General features: G+C 44.1%; 1 protein-coding gene across 2 annotated transcripts in view; it reads left to right on the top strand.

Moving 5' to 3' along the window:
* Positions 1 to 790: 790 nt before the first annotated feature.
* LOC126471173 (apolipophorins) overlaps positions 791 to 24570 on the top strand; it is a 124141-nt gene continuing 100361 nt past the window's right edge. Inside the window, exons 1-2 of one of the 2 annotated variants that reach the window (XM_050099277.1) lie at positions 791 to 866; positions 18855 to 18884. In XM_050099277.1, coding sequence (XP_049955234.1) covers positions 800 to 866; positions 18855 to 18884 — 97 coding nt within the window. In that variant the 5' untranslated portion in view covers positions 791 to 799. The remainder of the gene's footprint in view (positions 867 to 18854; positions 18885 to 24570) is intronic. The other variant, XM_050099278.1, reaches the window with a different exon arrangement.

Here is a 24570-nt window from a genome sequence, read left to right as displayed (position 1 = left end):
CAACAATACATACATATACATCTTCGTTGTTTCACGGCTAATCGGCAAGATCTGAATCATTCTTTTCATAAGAGAAAACATAGATAGCAGAGAAGCTATTCCATGGAGTAAATGCACGCTTCAAGGAATAATAGGGTTTGAAACTACTTTGTATTGATAATCATCGTATATTAAAGTTTAGGAATCGGTAAGATAAGAAGAGATATTTCGAGATATGTACTGAGTTATATAATTTATAAAAAAAATCTGAAAATATCGCGGAGAGGCCGCTGCAAGAGACATTACAGAGTGATGACAAAAGTATAAGGATTTTCCTAAATTAGGACACTACTCTTGTCTGGATTGGCCAGAACTTTAGGACGAAATATCTACTCTTAGCGAAATAAATGGAGTTTTCCTGAGTATTTGTCCAGAAAACAGGTTATTCGTCGGGTATCGAATTTGCATCGATTATTCCGATCTGGTCTCAATTTACTCCAGCGCCACATATGTAAAACTACTCAACATCGGAAAGCAGCTTTCTTTCCCACAGTCACTGTAGAGGACTTTCAGACATCAGTTAGCGTCAATGAGAGAAAATAAGGAACTGAGAAATAAAACAGCGAATATGCGTCCGGTACCAAGTGCGTAGCGGTGCAGATGTGAAGGTGAGACGTCATTGTTGCAGCAGGTGGTAACAATGCGCGGAGCGGATGGCAGTTGGCAGCAACGCGCCACGTGACCACCCGCTGGGTGGGGAGCGCGTCTGTATAAATTGCGGGCGCTCCGCTGCCGGTGGTCCTGTAGTGAGTTCGTCACCATGGGGACGCCTCCACACATATGGTTCCTACTTACACTAGCGATTTCATCTGGTGGCTTCTCCGCAGGTCAGTCAGCAACTGTTTTACAGCTTTTCTGTGTCCCTTAGTTCTCCGAATTTTTGTTTGAGTGCTACATTAAAGAAGCTTTTAAGCTGCTGTTAAAGTTTCACGAGCAGGAGACACTGTTCGCTTCATTGCAAGTAAATTAGTAGCTTAGATGTTTCCGAGACAGTTTGTACTGTGGAGCTGATACATCCTGTGAGCCCTTCTACAGTACACAGCTGTCTTGTGCTTCATTAGATGTCTGTGTTTAAGCTCTAGTCACTTGTATTGGAGAAATCTTTATATCGACTTACAGAATTTAACTGTGCAACATGAGAAAATTTCGATGAGGTGATTTTTTTTTTTTTTTAGACCAAGAAACGATTCGAGTACTTGAGTAAATTTCCGTAATAAGCTCGCTTCGCAAAATTAATTTTCAAACGTTAAACTTTTGTTATATGAGAGAATGGTTAGAGAGGATACTTTGTATGTAATCTACGTGAAAAGTCAGCATAATTCTGTGTAGTAAAGAATCAAGGGGCGCAATACAGAAAGTAATGAGGTTATATTTAAAGTAGCCGTAAATGCTCCAAAGGAAAACATCGCCACTGAGAATTTCCAACAGTGGATCTTCACATTTTTCACGTTCCTTGCCAATGTTCGTATTCAGCGCGCTGTATTCCTCTTACTTCGCTACGATGTGAAAGGTTAAACTGTTTAATACTAATTAAGCTTATGTTGTTTCACAGAGTGCATTCTGATTTACTCTTTTAAGACTTAATGGCCGTCGGTCGCGAGTAGAGAAGAATAGTAAAACATTCACCTATGACAAGGAATTTGAATCCCAGACTGATCTTCAGCAGGCTTCTGTTTTCATCGTCGCAAAATCTAAACTCAAACTTGTTAGGGCTTGTACATGTCATTATGGCGTGAAGCACATGAAACAAAACTCTGCTGAATGGATGGTTGCCTTTTCCTCTTCATATATTGAAATTCATTTACTGTAGCGATACGACTTTGAACGAAAATTTCCTCTAACCGCGTACCATTAATAATAGTTAAGTATGGGCTCCATGTAACTATAGTTTTATCTGAGTTATGTTACTGCTTCGCATAGTTTCATTGCACTATGAAATATAGTTCTCTGCCAATGTCGTCCTTCACAGAATGTGGAAATTTAATCTGTTGATCAGTCTCGCTTTAAAATCTACGAAAAACTTCATCTTATAATTCATACCTTGCGGCAGTTACTTTGCTTTTGACACAAAGAAGCAATATGTTACGGATCAGTTTGACGAAGAACGAGTGTCAAAATACTTCCTTCTCTTAGAAAGAAATCTCGTATATTTTGAAAAACCTTCACAAATGGTAGTCCAGCCAATATTGCTGTTTAAAACGGTCTAAAATCCACTGCGAATATCCTGTGACGGTGTGAGCGTAACGAGCGCCATGCATGGGACGTCTGCAATTATCCAATTCACGTCGTTGTAGCAGTAGGTACGGCCGTACTGCGCGGCTAGGCTGCCTGCCCGGCGATCGCATCAAATAATCACAAGCGTTTGTTCTAAAGTTGTAGTCACCATCCTTGGGTTCACGGATATGTTATCCGCAAAGCTGCATCTGTATGTCAAACAATGGTTACGAAATAACTAAATGGACTTCATCGCTGTTGAACTTCTGTTCGCTGGTCTGTTTGTTGTAATGCTGAACGATTCTTCCAGACATTCTCTTCCGTGGTGATTGTGGACCCACTTGACTCGAAAACGCCCCGAAAGCATTTATTCTAAGAAATTAAAAAAAAATTCTAAGTCATTTGCAATCCCCTTTTGTTTTAATCACCTGTTGTCACATACTGATTTTATATTTTTGCCAACAGAAATGCAATTATGTTCCTTGCTTGGACAACAGGCATGGACGTTCAAACAATCTAAATATCCTTTGACTTAATATTTGTGACCGAGGGCTTATTTGTTACAATACAAATATCCTTTTCCTAGCTAAATTTGTAGTTTTCATTCCTTCTACTAGATAAAGAAGAAATTATCGAGGTAGAGCATTTCTTCTGACTACAATGTTCTGCCTCAGTCTGAAGAATTTTTAGACGATGTCTTCATTCGTCATTTGCTTGTATAATAATCTCCCTAAGTCTTTCACAAAAAATGAAGATGAAAGATACACTCCTGGAAATTGAAATAAGAACACCGTGAATTCATTGTCCCAGGAAGGGGAAACTTTATTGACACATTCCTGGGGTCAGATACATCACATGATCACACTGACAGAACCACAGGCACATAGACACAGGCAACAGAGCATGCACAATGTCGGCACTAGTACAGTGTATATCCACCTTTCGCAGCAATGCAGGCTGCTATTCTCCCATGGAGACGATCGTAGAGATGCTGGGTGTAGTCCTGTGGAACTGCTTGCCATGCCATTTCCACCTGGCGCCTCAGTTGGACCAGCGTTCGTGCTGGACGTGCAGACTGCGTGAGACGACGCTTCATCCAGTCCCAAACATGCTCAATGGGGGACAGATCCGGAGATCTTGCTGGCCAGGGTAGTTGACTTACACCTTCTAGAGCACGTTGGGTGGCACGGGATACATGCGGACGTGCATTGTCCTGTTGGAACAGCAAGTTCCCTTGCTGGTCTAGGAATGGTAGAACGATGGGTTCGATGACGGTTTGGATGTACCGTGCACTATTCAGTGTCCCCTCGACGATCACCAGTGGTGTACGGCCAGTGTAGGAGATCGCTCCCCACACCATGATGCCGGGTGTTGGCTCTGTGTGCCTCGGTCGTATGCAGTCCTGATTGTGGCGCTCACCTGCACGGCGCCAAACACGCATACGACCATCATTGGCACCAAGGCAGAAGCGACTCTCATTTCTGAAGACGACACGTCTCCATTCGTCCCTCCATTCACGCCTGTCGTGACACCACTGGAGGCGGGCTGCACGATGTTGGGGCGTGAGCGGAAGACGGCCTAACGGTGTGCGGGACCGTAGCCCAGTTTCATGGAGACGGTTGCGAATGGTCCTCGCCGATACCCCAGGAGCAACAGTGTCCCTAATTTGCTGGGAAGTGGCGGTGCGGTCCCCTACGGTACTGCGTAGGATCCTACGGTCTTGGCGTGCATCCGTGCGTCGCTGCGGTCCGGTCCCAGGTCGACGGGTACGTGCACCTTCCGCCGACCACTGGCGATAATATCGATGTACTGTGGAGACCTCATGCCCCACGTGTTGAGCAATTCGGCGGTACGTCCACCCGGCCTCCCGCATGCCCACTATACGCCCTCGCTCAAAGTCCGTCAACTGCACATACGGTTCACGTCCACGCTGTCGCAGCATGCTACCAGTGTTAAAGACTGCGATGGAGCTCCGTATGCCATGGCAAACTGGCTGACACTGACGGCGGCGGTGCACAAATCCTGCGAAGCTAGCGCCATTCGACGGCCAACACCGCGGTTCCTGGTGTGTCCGCTGTGCCGTGCGTGTGATCATTGCTTGTACAGCCCTCTCGCAGTGTCCGGAGCAAGTATGGTGGGTCTGACACACCGGTGTCAATGTGTTCTTTTTTCCATTTCCAGGAGTGTATATACATCAGTACTCAAATTTACTACGCTCTGGCACTATTTTATAAGATAAAGTACCTTTGTACATATCTACAAATCTATCTTGGTACACTGATGAATATTTTTGTGAATATGAGACATCATATTACAATTACATTTCTTCTTCTCTCTTCCCATAATACTTCGATTTTAACGTGTATGTCTCATATTTAAGTGCTGCCGCGTGATACAAATAAAATGTCATGCACCCATAAATGTTTTAAAGCGACTTCCAGTAATATGTCTAATGTGTTCTCGTACCGTATTTGGTGTTCACATTGAAGGACGCATGCTTTTCGTGTACTTAGTGATGAGTCGGAAAGAAAATACATGGATTGTAGAAACCCTATGACCCTATGAAAACAAAAATTCACATATAACAGTGTTGAAGCTTCTAGGCTCTGTATCTCAATAATCTTTCAACCAGCAACTGCATCTTAAGATAGAATCGGAAATCTTTATTTTTATGATGTTCTGGCCATACTCAAAAGCTTCATCGGAAAATCCCATTATCATTTGTAACTTGACGCAGAATTCATCAGGAATCCAGTAGTGTTCTTTGCTGAAAGAGTAAATGAAATGCATTCCGTTTAAAGCAAATGTTGCACCAATGGAAAGTGGACAGGAACGTGATCACGTCTCAGAACCGTTATGTAAAACAATAAAGTTTTCGTAGTTGCTTGGTCTTGTTATTTTGCAGTATTTTACGTTGTAGTAATTCAACACTTGCTAACAGTACTGAATACAGTTGAGCTCGTGTCATATGGCTTGTCGAGATTCGGGGCAGTGAATCCGTTTTGTGAAGACAGCTTGTCAGCTAAAAACCTCAACGAGGCTGCATCCGTAATTAGTAAAGAATCCCATCTTAACGCGATGGTAATGCCAGCACAGGTTGACACGAAAGCCAAATATAATACATTTTGAAATGTCTGACGAAGAACTTAAAATTGTGACATACATTTTGACATGTCTCACGAAGAACTTAAATCGTGATCAATGGACTGCGAACTGAAGCAAAACTGATCCGAAATGGAGTCCACACCCGTAACCAACGCGCTCAATTCCTGCTCCATTGGTTGGTGTAAGTTTGTTGTCGACGACCCCTGGTATGATATTTCAAAAATTATGTGACACAGTTTGCCTAGTTGGCTACCCTGATATTTTTAGGGTTACAGAGTTCTTTAAACGGGCAAATTTTTCATACGACGTGGAGTGCCATAGTCCGAACTGATCGAGTACTTTCAAGTACTGAGCGAGGTGGCGCAGTAATAGCCCACTGGGCTCGCACTCGGGAGGACGACCGTTCAAACAGGCGTCCGGCCATCCTGATTTAGGTTTCCCGTGATTTCCCACAACCTGAGCATTTGCTTCGTAGCTGCCTATCTCCCTCTCTGCTTTCTTTTTTCTTTATTTCAACGTAAAATTGAAATGCGGGAGCGATCATATGATGCATGTGGAACGATACAGAATGACAAAGGACTGGACACTCACAGGAAATAGACAATCGGAGAACCGAGCCCAGAATGAGTAACAATCGTCACTGATAGGCCTTTTCGGAATTCTTTGGTATTTTCCTGATCATTGGGCCGATACCTTCTACAAGGGAAACGGCCTCGCATTCGGTGAGAGGTCTCCCTGTACGTTGTCACACTTTTTCGCTTACACTCCAGCAAGATATTACTTATTCGTTCAACATATACTTTCAGTTTTAGTTTATTGTCCCTTATTCTGTCATTTATATTGAAAATTTCCAGTTTCTTTCGCATATGACGTAACTATTGGTTGTCTTGATACTGGTCTCATAGTTCTCGAAACCCAGTTTCGGGCTTTTCTTTTTTTCTGCGGTCGTTATTTGGAACTTCTAGTGGACATTAATTATGCAAGGTGGACATTAAATACGCAAGGAGTAAACATTACAGAGTTCTTTAAGAGCGCAAAATTTTCATACGATGTGGATTTTATCGTCCGGACTGATCCAGTACTCTCACGTACCGAGCGAAATGGCGCAGTGGTTAGCATACTGGACTCGCATTCCGGGGGACGACTGTTCAAACCTGCGTCTGGCCATCCTGATTATTTTCCCCGTGATTTCCCTAAATCGCTTCAGGCAATCCTTTGAAAAGACACGGCCGACTTCATTCCGCATTCCTCCCTAACCCGAAGGGATGAATGACCTCGCTGTTTGGTCCCCTCCACCAAATCAACCAACCAACCAACTCTCACTTGTTGTAGACACAGAGTACCTCCCAACAACGCCAGCACGGCTTCTCTGTGATATGATTTCTACAAACACTGAAGTATATCTATCAAATATGTTGGTCTTCATTGCAGCTACCGAGCAAGGTGGCCCTATGGTAAGACTGTGGACTCTGAAACTTCCTGGCAGATTAAAACTGTGTGCCGGACCGAGACTCGAGCTCGGGACCTTTACCTTCCGCTGGCAAGTTCTCTACCAACTGAGCTACCCAAGCACGACTCACGCCCTGTCCTCACAGATTTAATTCCGCCAGTACCTCGTCTCCTACCTTCCAAACTTCTCAGAAGCTCTCCTGCGAAAGGCAAAGGTCCCGAGTTTGAGTCTCGGTCCGGCACACAGTTTTAATCTGGCAGGAAGTTTCATATAAGCGCACACTCCGCGGTAGAGTGAAAATTTCATTCTAGATTGTGGTCTGTGGTCTCTCATTTGGGGTACGGTGGTCCAGATCACCATTCAGCCATCCACATATAGGTTTCCAAGGTTTTCCAAAAACACCTGAGGCAAATGACACGATATTCGTATGAAAAGGACTGCCGATTCCCTTCCCTATCCTTTCCAAATTCGAGATTGTTCTCCAAAAATGGTTCAAATGGCTCTAAGCATTATGGGACTTAACATCTGAGGTCATCAGTCCCCTGGACTTAGAACTACTTAAACCTAACTAACCTAAGGACATCACACATATCCATACCCGAGGCAGGATTCGAACCTGCGACCGTAGCAGCAGCGCGGTTCCGGACTGAAGCGCCTAGAACCACTCGGTCACGACGGCCGGCGATTGTTCTCCGTCTCTAATGACCTCATCGTCGGCGGGACGTTAAACTCTTCCTCCCTTTCTTCCATCCTCGATTGCAGTTGTGCTCAAAGGTGGATCACGAATAAGAAGAAAATTTACAAAGTACCTAGCACCGGCTTTTTATGTTGTCTGGGACTTGTTCCCTGCCAGGTGAAGTGAAGTTCTTGGCACTACAGTCCATCTAGAACTTGGTCACTGCCCCAGCTTTTCGACTGGACAGCATTATCGGAGTGGCACACGGTCAGCACACCCACTCCCAGTGAGGGTTCTCCAGTCTTCCCGCTGAAGGTAAATCCTTGGCGATGCCGTAGATCGAACTCGTGTCATCCGTGTGACAATCACTGAAGTGGCCTAAATAGTGGTTGGTTGGTTGTTTTGGGGAAGGAGACCAGACAGCGAGGTCATCGGTCTCATAGGAGTAGGGAAGGACGGGGAAGGAAGTCGGCCGTGCCCCTTGAAAGGAACCATCCCAGCATTTGCCTGGAACGATTTAGGGAAATCACGGAAAACCTAAATCAGGATGGCCGGACGCGGGATTTAACCGTCGTACTCCCGAATGCGAGTCCAGTGTCTAACCACTGCGCCACCTCGCTCGGTTGCCTAAATAGTGAAAATGCCCTCATTAAACTGTCAGTGTCATTCCTTAATTATGTAGTCCAATGTGAGTAAGGATTCCGCGAAACCGCTTTCTGGCATGAGTAAAATATTTCTTTCTGGTCACAGCAGTTGTGGCACACCAACGTGAATCAGTATGGAACAATTGTTCCCTCGAAGGGGCCAGAAGATAAAATTTTTTATAACACAGTTGGTTCAATTTAAGAAGTTTGTGACTGATTTTCAGAAACTCGTCACAGTCAAATTAACTTAATAGCGATCGGAGCACGCTAGAGTTGGACTGGGACTATAGGCCGACAAAAATAATTATAGAATGTTGCTAAAAATTAGTGGATATTTGAGAGAGCGTTAGTATGAGCAGGTTCGTATGTAACATCTATGAGAGCATGTGTCTGGTGCCTAGTCAATAAGAAGCTGCAGCTGTTTGAATATTGCACATAAGACAACCCATAGGAAAATGACGAAGAATACGCAAATAAATTAATCTTCAGTTTATTAATTTATAAACAACTGAATAGCGTCTAAGCTCTTGTCTTTCTTCACTTAGTCTTACAAAGATCGCGACACGGCTAACGAAGTCTCATCTCGCGTCTATTCAAAGAAATACTATCGACAGCAATTGAGAGATTTATGCCAAATAAACTAACAAAGGCGGAGCTGATACATGGTACACAAAACAGGTCAGAACACTGTTGCAGAAATAGCGAGAAAAAGAATGCCGAATTTAAACGAAAGCAAAATCCCCAAGATTGGCGATCTTTTACAGAAGCTCGAATTTTAGCGCGGACCTCAATGCGAGATGCTTATAATAGTTTCCACAATGAAACTTTGTCTCGAAACCTGACAGAAAATCCAAAAAGATGCTGGTCATGTGTGGAGTGTGCTAGTGGCAAGACACAACCAATGGCTTCTCTGCGCGATAACAATGTTAATACTATCGATGATAGTGCTACTAAAGCAGAGTTACTAAATACAGCCTTCCGAAATTCCTACACCAAAGAAGACGGAGTAAATATTCCAGAATTCGAATAAAGAACAGCTGCCAACATGAGTAACTCAGAAGTAGATATCCTCGGAATAGTGAAGCAACTTAAATCACTTAATAAAAGCAAGTCTTCAGGTCCAGACTGCATACCAATTATGTTCCTTTCAGAGTATGCTGAAGCAATAACTGCATACTTAACAGTCATATACAACCGCTCACTCGACGAATGATCCATCCGCGAAGACTGCAAAGTTGCACAGGTCACACCATTATTCAAGAAAGGGAATAGGAGTAATCCACTAAATTACAGGCCCATATCATTAACGCCGATATGCAGCAGGGTTTTGGAACACATATTTTGTTCGAATATTATGGAATATCTAAAAGAGAATGGTCTATTGACATTCAATCAACATAGATTTAGAAAACATCGTTCTTGCGCAACAAAACTAGCTCTTTACTCACATGAAGTGTCGAGTGCTATCGAGAAGAGATTTCAAATTGATTCCGTATTTCTACATTTCCAGAAGGCTTTTGATACCATACATCACAAGCGCCTTGTAATCAAACTGCGCGCTTATAGAATATCGTCTCAGTCATCAGATTGGATTCGTGATTTCCTGTCAGAAAGGTCACAGTTCGTAGTAATCGATGGAAAGTCATAGAGTAAAACAGGCCCTCTGCTGTTCCTTATTTATATAAACGATCCAGGAGACGATCTGAGCAGCCGTCTTAGGTTGTTTGCAGATGATGCTGTCGTTTATCGTCGTTTAAAGTCATTTAAAGTCATCAGAAGACTAAACCAAATTGCAAAAAGACTTAGAAAAGATATCTGTATGGTGCGAAAATTGTCAGTTGACCGTAAATAATGAAATGTATGTCATCCACATGAGTGCTAAAAGGTATCCGTTAAACTTCGGTTACACGATAAATCAATCGAAACTAAAGGCCGTAAATTACGAACAACTTAAACTGGAAAGAATACATAGGAAATGTTGCCGGGAAGGCGAACGAAAGATTGCCTACATTACACTTGCCTGTTCTCTTCTGGAGTAGTGCTGCGCGATGTTGGGAGATCCTTACTAGATGGGGTTAACGGAGTATATCGAGAAGTTTCAAAGAAGGGCAGAACGTTTTGTATTATCGAGAAGCAGGGGAGAGAGTGTCACGGACATGATACAGGATTGGGGGTGGACATCACTTTACAAAGGCGTTTCTCGTTGCGGCGGGATCTCGTCACGGAATTTCAATCATCAACTTTCTCCTCGGAATGAGAAAATATTTTGTTGACGCCGACGTACATAGGGAGACACGATCAGCATAATAAAATAGGGCAAATCTGAGCTGGCACGGAAACATACAGGTGGTTGTATTTTCCCGCTCACTGTTCTAGAGTGGAATAATAGAGAATTATTGTGAAGATTGTTCGGTGAACCGTCTGCCAGGCACTTAAGTGTGATTTGTAGAGTGTGCATGTAGATGTAGGTGTACTGGTATTCTGATAACTTCAAGCTTCCAATATAATCCACACAAACTTCCAGTGACTAATGACCAATGAGTCACACCAACAGGAGTGGACTAAAGTTCAGAGAATTTAATTTCATTTGAGATGTCAACTTCAGACCGTCTCCTATTGTAGCTAAAGGAATACCTTGCTGAGGAAGCTTATCTTATAGGAGGAACCTATAAAATTCACTTGCGGGATGATTCGGTAAGACAACACGTCTATTTACCTGAGTGTCCATAACAACGCATCGTAATTTTACGAATAATCGATGTTTTAATTGCACCTCAATAAACACAAGTGTCTCTCCACGTCATTTACATTTTACACTGATGCCACCTTGAGTGAATTTAGCTGCTTCAAAGAGCAGTATGAATGGATGGAAATCATCGTCGATTACCGTGTTCAGTTGTCTACCTCTATCTTCCGCTCAACGATGTTGCTTCCGTCAGCTTCAAACAGCTGCAAATTCACAGCAAAAGTGGAATCATACGAGTAGTCTGCGATAGAATGTCAAAAAATGTTTTTGGTTCATCTCAGATAAATTGTTTAGTCTTGCGCATTGTATGTGCTTCTTAGAGAAATACTAACGTTGCACGGTTAATGTATCAAGTGCTTTAGGAGCGATGTAGCATTCTGCCAATACCTTCCTGCATTCTCCTTAACTTCTTCCTAGACGCCTTCCGTAAGACGATGAAACCCAAGTATGTCATTCAGGATTCACAACCGCAGTCTCAACACTTAACTGGTCATCTGGTATTATCTTTTTGAAGAGATCATTTTTTGTTGGGATCACTTTAGCGGTCCGACACGGTGGCGCTCGATCACGAATACTCGATTCGGAATGGATGGCTATGGAAATTTAATAGACGGAGCCATTTTGGAAATAGAAGCTCCACTGCACTGTTTCTGTTTTATTTATTCAAATTTCGCTTCCTTGTGACTATCTTCGGGACAGTAGGCCCATTTTAAACCGTTTATTCGCATAACCAGCTTAGCTGTCGAGCTGGAACCTTCCATGCCGGCCGCGGTGGCCGAGCGGTTCTAGGCGTTTCAGTCTGGAACCGCGCGACTGTTACGGTCGCAGGTTCGAATCCTGCATCGCGCATGGGTGTGTGTGATGTCCTTAGGTTAGTTAGGTTTAAGTAGTTCTAAGTTCCAGGGGACTTATGACCTCAGATGTTAAGTCCCATAGTGCTCAGAGCCATTTGAACCATTTTGAACCTTTCATCGTCATTGATCACGTTTACACTTGAGTCTGTGACCAATGATGATGTCAGGTTTCAGCTGATTACAAGAAAAAGCACTTGGAAATGGGGCAACGACCGCGAAACTAGTCGCTTAAAGTGAAATTTAAATTAAAACCAGTGAAGTTTACTGCGATTCTTCTACTTCCAAAGCAAATGCTACTCATTAGCTATCACCTTGAAAATAGATTTTTTTTAACTAATGAAGAAGATCGTGAAAAAATTCATTGATAGAATTTGGACTGCAAGACAAAAATGGTTTGCCGGGTCCTGGATTGACTTCCCAATTTTTCCATTGTGAGAAATGGAATGGTAGTATAAGACGTAGTGAATATTAATCCGTTTGTCAGACGGCCCCATGGTGCAGTTTTTGAACGAAAGGTGCCAACCCTTTGATTTCTCTATTACCTTCCTTTTTGTTTTCATAGTCGTCCATTACAGTCGGAACACAATTTTTACTGAATGCAGTCGTCAATATTGAAATCATGTATAGTTTCGAGGAAGGCAACAACGAGACGCCTTCGAAAGGAGATTGCCCAGTTTTCGCTCTGCTTCACAGTGCTCTGAATGTGAGTGGCTCCAGCTGGCGTGGACGTGTGTCGCTGGGCTAGATGACACGTGTCGACACCTTCTGCAGAAGGGCAGACAAGTTTATCGCGAAACGTAGTTGCGGGCGTGAAGGCCAGGGCGCAAACGCCGATAGCCTACGACCCGGACTCAACCTCTGGCTCGCCAAGTTCAGGGTTCTTGTTTATCTTCGGCTGACTAACCAACACCCGATAACAGCGGGAATCACATACGATTCTTTCTCGCTAGTTTGTGTCTTATCTCGTCCTCCTAAAACCTGGCACTTATTGTAGAAATTTGCCACGTATGGGGAAGGTTGCCTTCGGTAACTTTTTAATTACTAAATCAAAATCCACAGTTGTACCCTACAGCAACGATGAAGTATGTGGGAGTTGATAGATAATGCACCTGTACCATTTACCCCTTCTTATACCATTCACGAACGGTGCGCAAGAACAAACATTAACGGTACACCACCGCATGAGGCCGGATTTCTCTAATTTTATCTTCTCGGTTTTTGCAGAAGATGTACGCTGTAGAATGTGATATGCTTGTGGACTCGTCTTGGAACATCCAGTGAGTAAGGTGGCGCAGTGGGTAAGACATTGGACCTGCATATGGGAGGCGGGCTGTTCAAATCCTCGTCCGCGCATGCAGATTTAACTTTCTTGTGGTTTCCTTAAATCGATTAGTACCGGGATGTTTTGATGTTTTATTTCAGAAGAGCACCGCCCATTTCCTTCCGAATCCATGTGCACTCTGAGCTTGTGCCCGATCTCTATCGAACTCGTCGTATAGCCGGCCGCTGTGACCGAGCGGCTCTAGGCGCTTCAGTCTGGAACCGCGCGACCGCTACGATCGGGCGTGGATGTGTGACACGTCCTTAGGTTAGTTAGGTTTAGGTACATCTAAGTTCTAGGGGACTACTGACCTCAGATGTTAAGTCCCATAGTGCTCAGAGCCATTTGAACCATTTGAACTCTTCGTCGTGGACGAGCCGTTAGATTATTAATCTTCGTTCCTCCCTTGGTATATCCGCTTTCGGAGTTTCCTGATAATCGACGTATTTATTGTAGAGTCTTCCACTGGAGCTGAACATTTGTGTGAAGCTCTCGTTCTGAGTGATCAAACTCGTGAGCAATCGCACAGCTCACTCTGTATCCCATCTGTTAATGTAACTAGTAGCAAATCCCAATTTGGCGAATAGGACTCGAGAATAGGTCGCCGGCCGGAGGGCCGAGCGGTTCTAGGCGCTACAGTCTAGAACCGCGCAGGTTCGAATCCTGCCTCGGGCATGGATGTGTGTGATGCCCTTAGGTTAGTTAGGTTTCAGTAGTTCAAGGTCTAGGGAACTGATGACCTCAGAAGTTAAGTCCCATAGTGCTCAGAGCCATTTGAAGCATTTGAGAATAGGTCGGGCTGGAGTTCGGGGTGTGGGGTCAGCAAACCACAGTCAGCTTTCGTGACCTGGAGCAACTATTGCTCTGTCAAGAATCTCCTCCGTTGGTATCATGAGGCTATGACTCTCATTGTAGCTATCACTTTTTTTCGTTGTGGATTACCTTCTCGTATCAAGAGTTGATTACCCTCAGGTCTCTCTTCCTTTCGTAAAAGTTGTCTAGTGACGCGAAGTCCTCTATAAAACTGTGTCCTCCACAGACAACCCCAGGGTGCTACTGACGTAATCTACCGGCTCGTATTGTAGAAATTTGTCACGCAGCCTTACAGAGCTGCCTTACAGAGCGTAGATGGGGTTCGCGAATTCTTCAGTAAGTAGTCCCAAAACCTGGATTTTTGGCATTGATTTTTGCCTCGCTCTGTTGAGTGTTATGGCATTATTTGACGACTTCTCTATGCGTTTATGTAAAGTGTAATATACACTAGACAACTGTAAATCATCAATGGCAGTTCTCATACAGAATCTGAGCTGCTTATAACATGGTTTGATAGTTTCCTCAAATAGCGTCGTGATTCAGTGGTTAAATACTGGGCTGCTATGAGGAAGCAGTCTGGTTCCTTATGTAATCCAAGCGACTGGCTATCCCTATCCAAACCAGCCAATGTTCCATTCATAACTGCTTCTCCGGGCGTATGGAGCTAAACCTGAAAGAAAGGGAAAAGTTAAAGATTACTCACAAATACTTGATCGTATGACACGTTCTTATCCGACTCGTATAATCTGTATTCTTAGCCAGAGTTGAAGATATTTGATTCTACGAAAAAACTTATTGTAACCCGCAAAGAATAATAGTTTGATAAATTACATGAGAAATATTTACATTCATGAATTTCGAGGTGTAATACCTCACCATGAACAGGTTATATTTCTTACCACTTATGGTTAGCTGTTAAGAGTGATGTTATTCGGATACTTTGGTGAGAAGCACAAAAGATAAGGAACGTAAGCGGATAAAATTACGTTGCATACATGATAACATCACCTTAGAAATTCAAATGGTTCAACTGGCTCTGAGCACTATGGGACTTAACATCTGAGGTCATCAGTCCCCTAGAACTTAGAACTACTTAAACCTAACTAACCTAATGACATCACACACACCCATGCCCGAGGCAGGATTCGAACCTGCGACCGTAACGGTCGCGCGGTTCCAGACTGAAGCGCCTAGAACCGCTCGGCCACACTGGCCGGCTCACCTTAGAAGTTTGTATTAATTATCTATTTTTTATTGGAAGATGAAGATCAACTTTACAACGCTTCTGAACAAAGATTGTATTATCACTGAGACTTGCTGCGGTCGCGCCTCGGGCATGGGTGTGTGTGGTGTCCTTAGGTTAGTTAGGTTTAAGTAGTTCGAAGTTCTAGGGGACTTATGACCTAAGATGTTGAGTCCCATAGTGCTCAGAGCCATTTGAACCATTTTTTTATCGCTGAGACAGCGTGGTTATAGGCGTCAAATAGCGTCGAAGGTAAATGACAGTAGTAGTGTGTATATTATCACTTCTGATGTGAAAAATGACGATATGTATATATTATTGCTATCATTTATGTAATTCATTTCATCTACACTTACTAGTAGTTTTCGGACAGACCTTATGACACTAAAATATACGTACGCAACGGTTTATTTTGTCCGTGTTCTTCAGGTATTTTTTATTATTATTTTCCAGTTTAGCAGGAATACTGAAATGGTTCCGATACATAACTTAGGACTGGTATGTTTTCTGACCTGGAGGGGATCGTTATCTCAGATTTATATTTATTCGTTCTTCCTCGCCAGTCATCCATGCGCCTCGGCTGCCGAGCTCCGACTTTGTGGTTACATCGTGGCATCTGGTTCAAAAATGGCTCTGAGCACTATGGGACTTAATATCTGAGGTCATCAGTCCCGTATAACTTAGAACTACTTAAACCTGATTAATCTAAGGACATCACACACATCCATACCCGAGGCAGGATTCGAACCTGCGACCGTGGCGGTCGCGCGATTCCAGACTGAAGCGCCTACAGCCGCTCGGCCACATCGGCCGGCGTGGCATCTGGTCCAGAGAGTATACTTCACCAGTTTTGGACGAGCATGAGGTGAAGAAGTGGCTCATCGTTGGCACTCTGTCGCAGACTAGACGAGACCGTAGAACACTGCTTGTATTTGATCCGTAGGTTGGATGTGTTCGTTCACCTAGTCGGCCTCTTTCATGGTCTGCTTAAGGTGCAGAAACCGACTTGTTTTCACTACACATTCATCCGCGACAGCGTTCCACCTAACAGATAGCTTCATCCACATCATATAGCTGCTTTCTCAAAATATCGTTTTGAAGTCAGAGCCAGAAACCTCCCTCAAGATGTTTTAATGAGAGTTACGTGACATTTCTGTCACTAACTACAGAAGTAGCCTTTCATTTACCAAACCTGAAAAATTGTACTAAGAATGGCTTCCATCATTAATGTAGTTTACCAGCAAGTAAAGTCTGCTCCCTTGAAAATATGACATGGGTAAAAGCATCTGACAGCCCGAGGCCAGCCAGTGCACATAACAGTGACTTACTTAACTTAATCTGGTATTTTAGTACAGAATTATTGATAGAATTTACTCAACTGTCGTCCGGTTCTTTATGAAACTTTGAGGTGTTACCGTAATGTCTTCTTCTTCTTGCGTTACGGCCTCTGTAGGACCACGGGTAGCCCCTTCGTGGACTGCATTTTCCTCTTCTTCTCCCAGAACCTCTTCATTCTTTCTCTTCTCCTCTCCCACTCTTCTTCTGAGATCTTCAGTTTCCATTTCTCCTGGCGGCTCCACTGGTGACATTCTAATCTTTGCCTGTATTCTTCTATGTCATTGATCTCCGGCATATTTGTTGGTGTATATTTGTTCCTCCAATTTTCCTTTCCTTCGACCTTGATCCCCAATTCCAACCAGTCCTTCCGAAGTTCAACAACCCATTTGGTTCCTGTCCTTCCCCTTGTCCTCCCTGTTGTTTCCCACACTCTCTTCGTCATTCTGTCCATACTCATCCTAACTACATGCCCAGCAAACTTTGCCCTTTTGAGTCTGATTTCCCCGGATAATGTTCTCATGTTCCGGTACAATTCTTCCCTAGGTCTTCGCATCCACCTCTCTCCACCTCTTTTGGGACCTAGTATTTTTCTCAGTATTTTTCTCTCTTCTTTCTCTAGTTGTTCTGCCCCATTTATTCCTAGTGTCATCGTCTCAAATGGTTCAAATGGCTCTGAGCACTATGGGACTTAACACCCGTGGTCATCAGTCCCCTAGAACTTAGAACTACTTAAACCTAACTAACCTAAGGACATCACACACATCCATGCCCGAGGCAGGATTCGAACCTGCAACCGTAGCGGTCTCGCGGTTCCAGCCTGAAGCGCCTAGAACCGCACGGGTCATCGTCTCAGCAGCATATAATACAGCATTCCTAACTGTTACCTTAATGTGTTATAAATACACTCTTTTACATGTCTTTTTGGAGACTGAGAAGACTTTATTTGCTTTACCTGCCAAATATTACTTTCTGTATTTGAAGTACCTTAGGAGGATCGTTGGTTAGTAGTCCACCTTCAATCCTAAACCCTCCATTTCATTTAGATTAGCATTGATTAAGGGCGATGTAGCTTTAGGAGACAGACTAAATCCCGGATACACCTTGAGTTTTCCTGTTCTTACCAGTAGAGTAATGAGTATGATTCTTTCCTTAGTGTAATCGTTCGGAGTACGTGATCGTGATTATTATGTGTAAATTATATCACCACGTTTGCACTACTGAAGATGAAGGCTGATCCCCTGTGCCATTTCAAAAATGAACCAGTGAAATTTTCTCGCTAAAAATCCCTATCCGAAACATTAATCGTCAGTAAGAGTGGTTTGTGGCGTCATTATGCGTGCGGTTTCGGAGAGGTTCGAAATTCAGTCTATTGCGTTGGCGCTGTTTATGGTAATCAGACACTTATTCTCGAGCTTTCATGCCAATTTCTGTTGTTGAAACACTTCCCACCGACAGCATTCAAACCAGCTTCCTCTTCCTCAGGTACTGTGGATAAGTACTTTCCTGTTAGAACGAAGAAACGCAGCGAAGCTGCTTTGCTTTATCGTCAGTAGTAACGTAACACTCATCACATCGACAATAGCCTAAAATGTACTGCCGGCCGCGGTGGTCTAGCGGTTCAGTCGCTCAGTCCGGAACCGCACGACTGCTACGGTCGCAGGTTCGAATCCTGCCTCGGGCATGGATGTGTGTGATGTCCTTAGGTTAGTTAGGTTTAAGTAGTTCTAAGTTCTAGGGGACTGATGACCACAGATGTTAAGTCCCATTGTGCTCAGAACCATTTGAACCATTTTTTGAACTAAAATGTACTTCTTAACGTGTTTTCCTCTTTCATCTGTTCTAAGTGAATGTTGGACTCATCCTTCATTAGTGCGTCGCATTCGCGCTACACGAGCGAAATAGGAATCTGATGACCACCAGACGGATCGTACGCAAGCTTTTTTTTTTACCGTTTAGATTGAGTAACTCGTAATATGTGTCGTAGATCAGTCTGACGGCTGGAAGGGGAAAGTAACAAACGGGCGAATACTCGGAAACCTAAGGCGGAATTCCGTAGATTCGAAGAGGCAATAGGGACAAAGAAGAGCTTGGCACTCAAACCAATCTAGGTGTAACCCCCCCCTCCCCCTACATTATATCATTCTGAGTAACGCTATTGCTCTTGAGCAAGTCGTAGAAATCGACATATTTTCATAAAAAATCGCCCGAATATGTCAAATGAAAATGACGTCTGATAGTTGCTTAATACCACAATTACATCAGCACAGATCTTTATATCACTTTATACAAGAATCGAGGGATTTATACTTTCATTAACAGCTGCAAATGAAATAAATAGTAGAGTGTATTAAGTTAGCGATAAGAAATACAATGATTGCTACAAACTGAAAAAAAATTATTTCCTGTTTCAGTTGCGGGGGACTGCAACCATCAATGCTCACGTAAGTATTTTCTGTATTACTCTGGTAATGCTAAACATAAACACTATCAATTTACTAAAAAAGTAAATAATATCTTCCTAGAACTAGGAATTTGAATTATCCTACGTAACTTCTAATAAAATTTACTCAGCTTTGAAACAATTATCAATTTTTTTGTAATCTTAGATCTTCATGTACTAAAAACTGAGCAAATTTGGTCCATGATCGGAGGTTGGGACGTAAAGCTGGACCGCGCGACCCTACCGGCATCAGTATTCTTACAGTGCTTATCGGCGACTGTCATCCGCAATTTTCAACACTTCCGCCCAGTACGTTAACAGTTTATTTCAAGCTGCTGCCTTTGACGTACCATTTGCTCACACTGAAATTTTACATAGCAATTTCCATCAGCACTGCATTCAAACGCAGTCTTGGACGTGTAGGTTGTCCATGACGCACGAAGGCAACGTGAATTGTACTGTAAGATCGCATGGGCGTACCAAGCGAGGGGCAGGGCGGGGGGGGGGGGGGGGGGGGGAGGGCAGCTGCCCCCCACCCCCACCCCCAGAAGATATTCGCAGTTTTTCACTAGTTTACTGTTTTATTTAATAAGAAATGGTGCAAGTTTTCTCGGATTGTACAAGTGCATTCTTGTATTTAAAATGTTTACTAAAAGCAGTTTTTCACTGGTTTACTGTTTTATTTAATAAGAAGTGCTGTATGTTGTCTCGAGTCCTTGTTTCCTGAGACTAGTACGACCTGCCCCCCCTAGTTCAGATTGTGGGTACGCCCTTGTAAGATCGTATTTATTAGGACAAAAATGCACTTATTTTCCAATTTTTCGATACAGTCCCAGTTTAGGTCGACGCAAGTTGTTCAAGGTTTTTCCAATGAGTAATTTCATCCAAAAAGTGCGTTTCTGGAAGATATGAAACATACTCGTCTACGTTTGCGACGCTCTATTTATTGTACACAGGACGTTACCAGGCACAGTTTTCTTTACGTATGGTAGTAGGTGGAAGTCAGAGGGTGCTAAAAATAAGTGAAGTGGATATAGAGCTAAACTGCGTTTTCATATGTACTACAGGGATTACAGTGGAAATCCCTGTAGTACTGCCCCAGCACAATTCTCGTGCCACGGCAAAAATTAGTGGTACAGGCGTCAGTGTCAGTGCCATTGAGAAAGAGCTGAAATCGCTAAAATCGAACAAATGTAATCCCTATCAAATTGTAAACAGAATTTACGGTTGAGCTACCCCTCTTTCAACAACGATATACTATAGATCCCATGTAAGATAAATGCGCTGTGTATATATACGAAGGTATCTGGACACCTGGCTGAGAATGACTTACAAGTTCGTGGCTCCCCCCATCGGTAATGCTGCAATTCAATATAGTGATGACAGCTTCCACTCTCGCAGGCATACGTTAAATCAAGTGCTGGAAGATTCTTGGGGAATGGCAGTCCATTCTTCACGGAGTGCTGCACTGAGGAGAGGTATCGATGTCGGTCGGTGAGGCCTGGCACGAAGTCGGCGTTCCAAAATATCCCAAAGGTGTTCTATAGGATTCAGGTCAGGACCTTGTGCAGGTCGCTCCATTACAAGGATGTTATTGTCGTGTAACCACTCCGCCACAGGCCGTGCATTATGAACAGGCGCTGGATCGTGTTGAAAGATGCAATCGCCATCCCCGAATTGCTCTTCAACAGTGGGAAGCAAGAAGGCGCTTAAAACATCAATGTAGGCCTGTGCTGTGATAGTGCCACACAAAACAAGGGGTGCAAGCCCCCTCCATGAAAAACACGACCACGCCATAACACCACCGCCTCCGAATTTTACTGTTGACAAATGACGTTCACCGGGCATTTACCATACCCACACACTGCCATCGGATCAGCACATTGTGTACCGTGATTCGTCACTCCACACAACGTTTTTCCACTGTTCAATCGTCCAGTGTTTGCGCTTATTACAGCAAGCGATGCGTCGTTTTGGCATTTACCGGCGTGTTGTGTGGCTTATGAGCAGCCGCTCGACCATGAAATCCAAGTTTTCTCACCTCCCGCCTAACTGTCATAGTAGTTTCAGTGGATCCTGATGCAGTCTGGAATACCTATGTGATGGTCTGGATAGATGTCAGCTTGTTACACATTACGACCCTCTTCAATTGTTGGCGGTCTCTGTCAGTCAACATACGAGGTCGGCGTGTACGCTTTTGTGCTGTACGTGTCCCTTCTCGTTCCCACTTCACCATCACATCGCGAACAGTGGACATAGAGATGTTTAGGAGTGTGGATATCTCGCGTACAGACATATGACACAAGTGACACCCAATCACCTGACCACGTTCGAAGCCCGTGAATTCCACGGAGCGCCCCATTCTGCAGCCTCACGATGTCTAATGATTACTGAGGTCGCTGATATGGAGTACCTGGCAGTAGATGGCAGCACAATGCACGTAATTTGAAAAAGGTATGTTTTTCGGGTGTCCGAATACTTTTGATCACATAGCGTATGTCCAGCAGCTGGACGATAGCAAAAGACCACAGGTCACTCCCACGTTCAAGAAGGGTAGCAGAAGTGATCCACAGAACTATCGTCCAGTATCTTTGCCATCCAAATCTTGTAGAATCTTAAACACAGTCTGAGCTCAGACTTAATGAGGTTTCTCTAACAGAACGACCTCCTCAAGGGCAGCGTACGTGGATTACGAAAACATCGTGTCAACCCTTGCTTTTCGCAGCTTTCCTGACTACCGAAAAGGAATTGAGTCAGCATCACACCGACGCTTATTCACGAAAAGACGATCTTATTAGGCATCAAACGAATTTTGCGACTTTACTGAGGATTTCTTGGTAGAGAGGACGGAGCAAGTTATATCGGATTGGGGGTCAATGGCGTACCGTGTGTAGAAGTAAGCTCAGATGTGTCCCAGGGACGTGCGTCGAGTCACTTGCCGCTCATGTTGTCTGTTAATGACCATGCAGGTAATATTTATATTAAGCTTAGACTTTTCACAGATTATGGAGTTATCTATAATGAAGTGCTGCCTGAAAAAAGCTCCACAAATATTCACTCAGATCTTGATAAGAGTTTCAAGAGATACAACGCTACTAAAGTCTACTTAAAAAGTTTCATTAACCAGTAATGAGTGAAGAATTTAGAAACATACGACGACGCTCTACGCAAGGCCGCCCATACAACAGTTTAATAGTTTGTAGTGAGTAGGGGGGGGGGGGGCTACAGCTGTAGGTCTTTAATTCATTTTCTTGAAAAAATAACACCTGACTACTCTACATTTTTTCCTTTGCCTGAGAGCCAGAGGGGGTGCACACCACTTGCTTCCAGGTGCGGACGGCCTTGGCTCTACATATCGCTCCAGCAGGTACCTTGAAGACAAAATTAGATCGATTACAGCGTGCATAAAGGCATTTGAGCAATCATTCTTTCCGAGAGCGTCCATATGCGAATGGAACGTGTAGAAGCCGTAGTAACTGGTACGATGGAAAGTACCCTCTGCCATAACTGAGGCGACAAAAGTCATGGAATAGTTATATGCACATATGTGCAGATGGCGGTAGTATCGCGTACACAAGGTATAAAATGGCAGTGCGTTGGCGGAGCTGTCATTCGTACTCAGGTGACACATATGGAAAGGTTTCCGACGTAATTATGGGCGCTCGACGGGAATTAACAGACTTTGAACGCGGAATGGTAGTTGCAGCTGGACACATGGGACATTACATTTGGGAAAACCTTAGAGAATTCAATATCCCGAGATCCACAGTGTCAAGACAGTTCCTAGAATACCAAATTTGAGCTACACTACTGGCCATTAAAATTGCTACACCAAGAAGAAATATAGATGATAAAACGGGTATTCATTGGACAAATATATTATACTTGAACTGACATGTGATTACATTTTCACGCAATTTGGGAGCATAGATCCTGTGAAATCAGTACCCATAACAACCACCTCTGGCTGTAATAACGGCCTTGATACACCTGGGCATTGAGTCAAACAGAGCTTGGATGGCGTGTACAGGTACAGCTGCCCATGCAGCTTCAACACGATACCACAGTTCATCAAGAGTAGTGACTGGCGTATTATGACGAGCCAGTTGCTCGGCCACCTTTGACCAGACGTTTTCAGTTGGTGAGAGATCTGGAGAATGTGCTGGCCGGGGCAGCAGTCGAACATTTTCTGTATCCAGAAAGGCCCGTACAGGACCTGCAACATGCGATCGTGCATTATCCTGCTGAAATGTAGGGTATCGCATGCATCGAATGAAGGGTAGAGCCACGGGTCGTGGCACATCTGAAATGTAACGTCCACTGTTCAAAGTGCCGTCAATGCGAACAAGAAGTGACCGAGACGTGTAACCAATGGCACCCCATACCATCACGCCGGGTGATACGCCAGTATGGCGATGACGAATACACGCTTCCAATGTGCGTTCACCGCGGTGTCGCCAAACACGGATGCGACCATCATGATGCTGTGAACAGAACCTGGATTCACCCGAAAAAATGACGTTTTGCTATTCGTGCACCTAGGTTCGTCGTCGAGAACACCATCGCAGCCGCTCCTGTCTGTGATGAAGCGTCAAGGGTAACCGCAGCCATGGTCTCCGAGCTGATAGTCTATGCTGCTGCAAACGTCGTCGAACTGTTCGTGCAGATGGTTGTTGTCTTGCAAATGTCCCCATCTGTTGACTCAGGGATCGAGACGTGGCTGCACGATCCGTTACAGCCATGCGGATAAGATGCCTGTCATCTCGACTGCTAGTGATACGAGGCCGTCGGGATCCAGCACGGCGTTCCGTATTACCCTCCTGACTCCGCCGATTCCATATTCTGCTAACAGTCATTGGATCTCGACCAACGCGAGTAGCAATGTCGCGATCGATAAACCGCAATCGCGATAGGCTACAATCCGACCTTTATCAAAGTCGGAACCATGATGGTACGCATTTCACCTTACACGAGGCATCACAACAACGTTTCCCCAGGCAACGCCGGTCAACTACTGTTTGTGTATGAGAAATCGGTTGGAAACTTACCTGATGTCAGCACGTTGTAGCTATCGCCACCGGCGCCAACCTTGTGTGAACGCTCTGAAAAGCTAATCATTTGCATATCACAGCATCTTCTTCCCGTCGGTTAAATTTGGCGTCTGTAGCACGTCATCTTCGTGGTGTAGCAATATTAATGGCCAGTAGTGTATATGAATGGCAAGCATACGAAACATCTGTTGAGAAGCTGTATAAGACAAATTATTTTGTGATATACTGGTAGCACAATATACCAATGAGCTAAAACATTGTGACCACCTGTTTAATAGCGTGTAGGTCCACTGTGCAAACACAATACGGCAGCGATTCTGCTTGGTTTGGATTCTACAAGCCCTTGTCAGGTTTTCAGAAGTGTGTGTGCACCAGGTCTCTATGCACAGATCAAACAATTCCTGCAATTATGGGATGGTGGTTTTGGCCACGTAGCTGGCACGCAATATGTGTTGCAATGGGTGCAGATCAAGCACGTTTCCTGACCAAGACATTATAGTGTGAGTTCGCTATAATGCTCCTCAAACCACCGTAGCACAATTCTGACCTTGCGACATTGGCAGTTATCCTCCTGGAACATGTCATCGCCATAGGGGGAGACTTCAAGCATGAAGCGATGCAGGTGGTCCGCAATAA

This window comes from Schistocerca serialis, chromosome 3 (assembly GCF_023864345.2).
Source record: "Schistocerca serialis cubense isolate TAMUIC-IGC-003099 chromosome 3, iqSchSeri2.2, whole genome shotgun sequence".
NCBI lineage: Eukaryota > Metazoa > Arthropoda > Insecta > Orthoptera > Acrididae > Schistocerca > Schistocerca serialis.
This window is presented reverse-complemented; position numbering and strand designations above follow the sequence as displayed.